This window comes from Triticum urartu, chromosome 7A (genome assembly GCF_056163025.1).
Source record: "Triticum urartu cultivar PI428250 chromosome 7A, HENAU_Tu73, whole genome shotgun sequence".
Taxonomy (NCBI): Eukaryota; Viridiplantae; Streptophyta; class Magnoliopsida; order Poales; family Poaceae; genus Triticum; species Triticum urartu.
The window spans coordinates 553,308,583-553,317,015 of NC_141879.1; the positions used below are offsets into that span (position 1 = coordinate 553,308,583).

General features: G+C 46.7%; 1 protein-coding gene across 1 annotated transcript; it reads left to right on the plus strand.

Moving 5' to 3' along the window:
• The first annotated feature begins 789 nt into the window (after positions 1–789).
• Positions 790–6,464, plus strand: LOC125522993 (aldehyde dehydrogenase family 2 member C4-like). Its single transcript, XM_048688030.2, has 9 exons — positions 790–1,190; positions 4,304–4,446; positions 4,527–4,910; positions 4,991–5,080; positions 5,166–5,339; positions 5,424–5,561; positions 5,663–5,800; positions 5,901–5,962; positions 6,035–6,464. Exons 1-9 carry the CDS (start codon positions 836–838, stop codon positions 6,306–6,308), a joined length of 1,758 nt encoding a protein of 585 aa, XP_048543987.2. The 5' UTR covers positions 790–835; the 3' UTR covers positions 6,309–6,464.
• The last annotated feature ends 1,969 nt before the right edge of the window (positions 6,465–8,433 follow it).

Genomic DNA, 8,433 nt, shown 5'->3' on the forward strand with positions numbered 1-8,433 from the left:
CATATCTACGTCGGCCATGCACACAATGGCTTCCATGAGAGCATGGTGGAACAACAATCTTCAGATTCGCCTCGGATCCCCTAAGTCGCTGGCCTTCCTGATGATGCTCATCTCATTGGAGATATGGGCGGAGTGTAATGCCAGGGTATTAGAAACACGACCATCCCTTTCACGGTTCTAATCAGTAGATCAAAGTGGAGGTGTCTCTTTGGGTGGTGGCCGGTGTGAAGCACATGAGTGTTGTCATGCTGCAAGAGTAGACCTTTTATTGATTTTTCATTTTTGCCGCTTTACAACTTTCGTTTGAAACTTCCTTCTTAATCAATGAAATGGTAAATCTTTTGTCTTGTTTCAAAAATAAAACTGTGAAGGAACAACTACCGTGACATAACATATCAGTTTTGCTAAAGCACATCTAAATATGCCATAAGTATCGCACATCTAAATTACATGTCATTGATCTTACGCAGAGATTCGTGTGACTTTTTACTTTTTATTTTTTTATCAGTTTTGCTAAAGCACATCTAGATGTGCAATAAGTATTGCACATCTAAGTCCTATGTCATTGATCTTATGTTGAGATTCGTGTGGATATTTTCTTTTCTTTTTTCTTTTTCTCTTTATGCTTGATTCATCCACTTAGATGTGCAATAATTAGAGCACATCTAGATGTGCCCTAAACACATCTTTTTTCATCTCTATGTTTGATTAAATCAGTTAGATTAGATGTGTAATAATTAAAACACATTTAGATGCGGTGACGGGAAGGTTATTATTACAGACGTTAACAGTTGAGACGTGTGTCGGCCCGGCATAATTTTTTCGACACGCGCGGATGGCGTGGCCGCCGTGCGGGAGACCCCTCCACGGCTCCACCGCCCCACAAGCTAACAAAACGGGCAGGTCACAGCCAAGCCGCAACATTAAAACACGAACCCCGTCCTGTTGTCCTCACTCCACTCTCCACTCTCCACACATCCACACACAGGAGTACATCACACTCCGCGAGAGCCGACACCGGTCTGGGAGAAGAGAGCAAGAGGCCATGGCGAGCGAGCGCAATGGCGACGGGGGCAAGGCGCGCGCCGCGGAGAACGGCAACGGCGGCGGCAGCGGCGTGCCCATGGAGATGCCGGAGATCAGGCACACCAAGCTCTTCATCAACGGGGCCTTCGTCGACGCCGTCTCCGGTACGTATCTGCCTGCTTTTGTCTCGCGCACGCATCTATCATGGCCTCTGGCCTGCACTGTCATGGTCGCCTTGGTAAGATAGGCCGGATCGATGCTGGTTATCCCAGGAAATTGCTTGGTCACCATTACAGCAGTCGAAGCAAATATTTTTTTACTAGCACCATTTTGGTGGTGAACTAAGGCGCAATCTACAAGCCAAGAAACTGCTGTTCGGTCTAGTTTGTTGTGAGGTTCGGTCGTGGTTAGCTGAACCTTGAATCCTGAACAGTGAATGCTCTATCCACCGGATACGAGGCCGGTTTCTGGCGCGGTGCCGAATGTCCACGACGCACAGTTCCTCGGGAAAATGGCATGTCCGCTCTCCGCGGCCTCGCAAAGCTATAGCAGTTACCCATAATTTTCCCTTGTCCTTTTCTCAAAGAGAAAATCAGCCATCATGAGTAATCAAGCGAACAAAGCGCAATCCACGTGAGTAACAGGAGTAGCTTCCTGCAAATTAAAGAGTAGACATGTGATGTCTCGGCTGGACACGGCGAACCGAGGCGTGAGGTGAGGGCGAGCATCTCTTGCTCAAGGAGTTGTCGCGGAAGAAGCCGACTTAGTCGTAGGTGCCTGAAATTCTTACTCGTCTCTTGTAATGGGCCGATCATAGTAGTTTAAATTTTGTACTATTCTACCTGATCATGTCTTTGACCTCGTCGCGTTTGCATCAACTTTGATGCAGAGAGAGAGAGAGAGAGAGAGAAAGAGAGAGAGAGAGAGAGAGGGCTCTAGCATCCTTTTTGAAAGGAAAAAAAGGTGGCGTGGCAGGGTGCTTAGCTAAAAACGTCCTATACAGCAAGGCACGCACTGGCTAACCTAAATTTGGTAATCACAAGCTGTAGCCCATCTGACCTCTGCCCAAACGGGACTGATGAGCTCGCAGGAGCCACCGGGCATGCTAAAATGGCCACAACAATACATGTGTTCTTCTAGAAGCTCATGCGTACCATTTCACGTGCGGTGCGCGCGCATGGGGGATCTGCAGCGGGGCGATGCAGCCACTGTACCGCCACGGCCGGCCCACTCCCGCGTGTCCTTCCTTTCGTTCTCGTCTGGTCTGGTCCCGATTGTAGCCATGTCCGTTTCTGGTTTGTACGAGCGCGCGCCCGTGAAAATGCGATCGTGAAAATCCGATTCCAACGACCCACGACACGGGACGGGCGACGAGTAGGGTCCGTCGCTGTCGAGGCCCGTCGCCTTCTAGAAGCGACCGCTCGCGTTCGCGTTTTACTGGCTTGGCCTTGGCCGGTTGGGCGGCCCCCTTGCTTGCTTGTCTGCATGCTCCAGCCTTCCAGGCTGCTCGCCCGGGTTGCCGGTAAAGTTCCCAGACGCAGTATGACAGAGGTGCCTTTTCCAGCGGTAAAAATAACTGCCCTTTTGTCAGATGTTTCTTTGTAAAAAGGTCTCTGCATTTGTATTAAATTAAAGGCTATTAATGGATAGAAACCCTTTAGTAGAAATTGAAAAGAAATGTAGGCCAGTTCCTTCGGAAATGGTAAGAATACACACAAGACATAAAAAAGAAAGAAATTACAACTCGGTTTTCAGCGAGCCAAGCGAACACATTCTTTCACACCAGCCGGCGTCGCGTCACCACTACAACTTGCGGTTGGGAAGTCGGCGAGCTAAGATCCAACGGGGCCAACACCTAAAGAATAGGATCCATCGTAGAAGCCTTGTGTGGATCGAAATCCCAACGCCGAACCATCTTTTGAACATAGCTTTCGTGAGCTTTGCAACGGTGGCGGATCTAACGCCGCTCCGATGGAGAGGGGGCATCAACCACACTAAAGAACAATCTAGCGAGTCAGGAAGACACCTGATGGGAGAAATAGAGGCCATGGCCTTGTCGTTATCGAAAAAACGATTGGGCAAACATCACTCCAATCTCCAAAATTGACACTAAAATACAAAATTAAGATTTTTTTTTTTGAAAAATCAAAACATTTCAGTACAGTTGCTAAAAAGTGTGTAATTTTTTACATGAAATAAATTTTAAAATTAAGAAAATACATTACCTCATAATTATTCAATAAAATTCATACAAAATCACGATAGTTCTAGATTTTTTTTTTGTAATGCTTACTATGATTTTGTCTTTCTTTTTGTAAAATTTCGATTCTTCTCATTTTAATAATTGTTGGATTTCCATGTTTCTCACAAAATATCTCTTGTTTTGTTAATATACTCAGATCTTTTAAGAACTCCTCTCAGATTTTATTTTGAAATGTTATGACTTTCTTTCCAACGGTTTCTAGTGCCTAGGATGTCACATGTGCTAAACCACAGCCGGGTCATCATAATAAGTAGTACTACTCCTTAAAAATTACTCCCACAGTCCTTGAAAGAGTGTACTTCCAACTTTGATGGAAAGTCAAACTCTTTTATATTTGACCGTATTTATACAATAATACACCAATAATTATGCCATCAAATTAGTAGCATTAGATTCATGATAAAATATATTTTCATCATATACCTATTTGGTTTCACAAACATTGCTGTATTTTTGCACAAACTTGGTCAAATTTTGAGATAATTTACCGAAAAAGGGTTTCCCCTATTTTGAGATAATTTGACCCTCCAACTTTGTTAGAAGTACACTCTTTCAAAGACAGAGGGAGTAAGGGTTAAACTTGTGTTATTGTAACGTTCCCTAACTCGACCAATGGCTGAGGGCTGGATGCTTATTCCAATAAGAATATCAAAATCTTGTGTTTGCTAAGCTTAATCAACTAAGATTTTGTAAATTTAGTGGGAAATGTGAAGCCTTTAGATTTTGCTCCAATAAGAAGTCAATAACCGAGTATTTTAGAAATTACATTATGGTGCAACCCGGTCAACAGAGAGAAAGGAATCTGTAAGCCATTCGAAATCTGTATAAACTGATAGCTGATCAGTTCGTCTGTTCGTGTCAGCTACGGCCCCAGGGGTAACAACAGGCGTAAGATTTAAGTACCTGATGGTGGTTTTTCTCCCCTTCTGATCTGAACTGATAGCTAATTCAGTAGTTTTTCTCCCCTTCTGATCTGAACTGCACGGCTGTTATGTTGGTGGTCTCTTTGATCAGGTAAGACATTCGAGACCAGGGATCCGCGTACCGGGGATGTGATCGCCAGCATCGCCGAAGGTGACAAGAAGGACGTGGACCTGGCGGTCAAGGCGGCAAGAGAAGCCTTCGATCATGGCAAATGGCCTCGCATGCCCGGATCCGTAGGGTTCTTTCTTCAGTCAACTCCTCATGGCGAATGGCCCTTGGCATGTTTACCTGAAAAACAACCAATGGCGCGCAGGAAAGAGGAAGGATCATGATGAAGTACGCGGACCTGGTGGAGGAGCACGCGGACGAGCTGACCCTGCTGGAGAGCCTGGACGCCGGCAAGCCGTGCACCGTCACCAGGGCGGTCGACATGGCGACCGCCGTGAGGTCCCTGCGCTACTTCGCGGGTGCGGCCGACAAGATCCACGGCGAGACGCTCAAGATGTCGAGGCAGTTCCAGGGGCACACCCTGCGCGAGCCCATGGGCGTCGCCGGGCTCATCATCCCCTGGAACTTCCCTGCCATCATGTTCTTCTCCAAGGTCGCCCCGGCGCTTGCCGCCGGCTGCACCATGGTCGTCAAGCCGGCCGAGCAGACCCCTCTCAGTGCCCTGTACTTCGCTCACCTAGCCAAGCAGGTCAGATCGGTCACTTAACACGTGAGACACAACGTGATGTCTCTGCTGTTATGAACTTTTGGCGCTCTGTTCTTGAGCAGGCCGGAGTCCCGGATGGGGTGATCAATGTGATCACCGGCTTCGGCCCGACGGCGGGAGCGGCGATCGCGTCTCACATGGACGTCGACATGGTAATCTCACAGCATCAGTCATTCAGTAGTTGTACCTCAGCAAGTGGTCATACTGTTTTCTTGCTCTGGTCGTTTGTCCGTGCAGGTGAGTTTCACGGGATCAACAGCAGTTGGGCGGCTGATAATGGAGGCGTCGGCGAGGAGCAACCTGAAGCCGGTGTCGCTCGAGCTGGGTGGCAAATCTCCCCTCATCATCTTCGACGACGCAGACGTCGACATGGCCGTGGGTCTCGCCATCGCCGCCAACTTCTTCAACAAGGTGAAGAAAATGTTAATGATCAGTCGTAGCGTAGCCATACGAGGGATCATTCATGGGTCTCAAGACTGAACCGGGAATTCACAGGGAGAAGCTTGCATTGCGGCGAGCCGTGTGTACCTGCAAGAGGGCATCTACGACCGGTTCGTGAAGAAGCTGGCGCAACGCATGGAGAGTTGGGTCGTCGGGGACCCTTTCGATCCTCGCGTCAATCAAGGGCCTCAGGTTTAAAATTCAGGCATCGACCCACTGTTGTTTGTGCGACCCAAGTTGATTTTCTTGTTGTATCAGAAACTTAGCAGGTGCTACTCATGTCATGTGTGTAGGTGGACAAGGCTCAATATGAGAGGGTGCTCGGCTTCATCGACCATGGCAAGAGAGAAGGGGCCACCGTCCTGACAGGGGGGAAGCCCTTTGGCCAGAGAGGCTACTACATCGAGCCCACGGTTTTCACCGATGTTAAGGTCGAAATTCACCGCCAGACCACAAACTGTAATCCCGTTACATGATCACTTCACTCTCTATCTAGCACATCTGACATCATGGTACGGAATCTCTGAACAGGATGACATGATCATTGCAAAGGAGGAGATCTTCGGACCCGTCATGTGCCTTATGAAGTTCACGTAAGTTCATTCCGGATGATCGGCATAGATCTGCTATTGCACTCTGAATCTGTGATGATCTTCTACATATAGGTCGGTGGAGGAGGCGATCGCGAGGGCCAACGACACGAGGTACGGGCTGGCGGCGGGGGTGGTGACCAAGGACATCAACGTGGCCAACAGGATGGCGCGGTCGATCCGCGCCGGGGTGGTGTGGGTGAACTGCTACTTCGCCATGGACAGCGACTGCCCGTTCGGGGGCCGCAAGATGAGCGGGTTCGGCAAGGACGACGGCATGCACGCGCTCGACAAGTTCCTCGCCGTCAAGTCCGTCGTCACCCCCGTCTACGACTCGCCCTGGCTCTAGGCTGCATCTCTCTAAGCTCTCTGCTTCTCTTGTCCGTGCACAGCTCCATGCCGTCGTACTACACACTTTAGTAGTACGAGGGAAGCAGCAAGAGAAGGTGAGAAACATTGTTGCAACGTTGTTTGTCGATGCCGTGGTAATGATTCCTGCCAGTAATTTGCATTGGTGTTCTAAAGTGTTACTTTAATCCTGAGCACAAATGCACCCGTATGAACAGTGAATTCCAAAAAAAATAGAAAAACAACGTTCATTCATTCAAAATCGGGCTCTCCTTGAGCCTTCGTTTTAAAAGAAAAAAAAAGAAAAACGAATAAAAAAATCTGAATTTTTTGTGGATCAACGAACAAGTTTTAACATCCTGCAAAAAATCGCCACGAAAAGATATTTGCAGAGGTGTGCAAAAAACCAAAATGTGTGCTCCAAAATGCTTCTTTTTGAGACTTGAATTTTGTTTTTTCTGTACAGGTGAAAATTTGCAGGAAGGATGTTAAAGTTTTTTTGATGTTCATACAAAGCAATTCAGTATTTTTTATTTTGTTTACTATTTTTCAGATTTTTTTTGTTGAAGTTCAACCAAAATAGCAAAAACCTACCACGTTATGGTATAGGGTTACTGAAAACTATCACCTTTTAACATTTCTCGAAAATCTACCACAATTTTCGTTCGTTGTTCCAAAAAACTAATGTGTCACACTGATGCATATGTTGGTTAACTTTAAGATGATTATGGCAGCTCGGGTCCACTCGTTAGGTTGACCGTTGACAGGTTATGATAGGTGGGGTCAATTTTTTTTAAAGCAATCAGGTCCCTTTAACTTTTAGATAAAAAGCAATCGGTCCCTGGAGGCTTTTTTTATAAACTAGTAAGATGCTCGTGCGTTGCATGGTACATCAAAATGCATTGATCTGGCAGTTGTTTATTTAACAAAGTATGTGGCCATGTGGGGTCATCTCATGTGTAACAAATATCGATAGGTTTCTTTGAATATTCATTCTTCTCTAGAGCTCACAAGCATCTGGTGAATAGTAAATGTAGGCAAAATAGATTAAAAAAATATCTTTTGCAAACAAAAGCATTCAAGTGTTCAACATGCATCCAAAACTTCATGAAGAAATACTTATTGTGCCTTGCAAAAAATGATCATTAAAAATTATTTTTTGAGTATCGATTTTTTTTCTAGATCCCCATGAAGGTAACTCGGGATGACTTGGGAAGGGGCGGAGGAGATGGCGAGGAGGAGGGGGTCGTGGTGGTGGTTGGGAATGCGGTCTAAGAGAAGGCATGAGAGGCGTTGGGGGCAGAAGGCGCCGAGAGCAACAACCTCTCTAGATAATTCTTATTTTTTCCTGAGATGGCTAGATGAGGTGGGAGGGGGAGTGGCTGAACGTGAGAGGCAGGGGGTTATCTATGAACGAGGACTAGAGTGTGGGGGTATTTTTGCAAAGCTGACATAGTTTGTCTCAAATGCGTTGGATGTAAATCGAACGGTTGTAAATGAAGGATGATAGGCACACCATCATCACCAACTCAGCTTTTTATAAGAGTAGAGATAAAAAGTTGTTGGTTGTTGCACTGCTACCTGTCGTGTTGCCGCTTGCCGCCGCGCCGCCTTGCCGTGTTGATGCTAGCCGCCGCGCTACTGCTTGTCGCGATGCCTTGTCATGCCGCTGCTTGTCGCCGCCCACCAACTGATGTTGCTTGCGCCGCCTGTCGCCACTGCTGCTTGCCCCGTGGCCCTCTGAGAGCACAAGTTCTCCCTGGATGGTTTTGGTAATTAATGTCAACATATCTCTTGTTGGACTAATGTTTTCATCTAGTATATTTCAGACAAGTTCAATAGATGGAGTGACATGGACAAGAAGATGTGGAACCCCTTCAAAATGCTAAGGACAAAAGATTGGCTCAAGACTCTACATTTTGTTTTTAGTGATCCAAGATCACATTGGGTCCATACGAAAGCCAATACTATTAAAAGGGTATGAGATGTTTCTTAATGGCTTGCTTGCTCAAAGTGCTTAGTGATATGCTCCAAAGCCCTCAACCACTTTCTCATATCCATATATGTCCAAACCAAAAGTCAAACTCGGCCCCACCGAAATTTTCCATCCGGCGCCACCGAGTTCA

Coding starts and splice junctions, on each gene's coding strand:
- LOC125522993 (XM_048688030.2), top strand. CDS start 836: ATGGCGTGGCCGCCGTGCGGGAGACCCCTCCACGGCTCCACCGCCCCA. Junction 4,447..4,526: donor GGCCTCGCATGCCCGGATCC/GTAGGGTTCTTT, acceptor AATGGCGCGCAG/GAAAGAGGAAGGATCATGAT. Junction 5,562..5,662: donor GCGTCAATCAAGGGCCTCAG/GTTTAAAATTCA, acceptor TCATGTGTGTAG/GTGGACAAGGCTCAATATGA.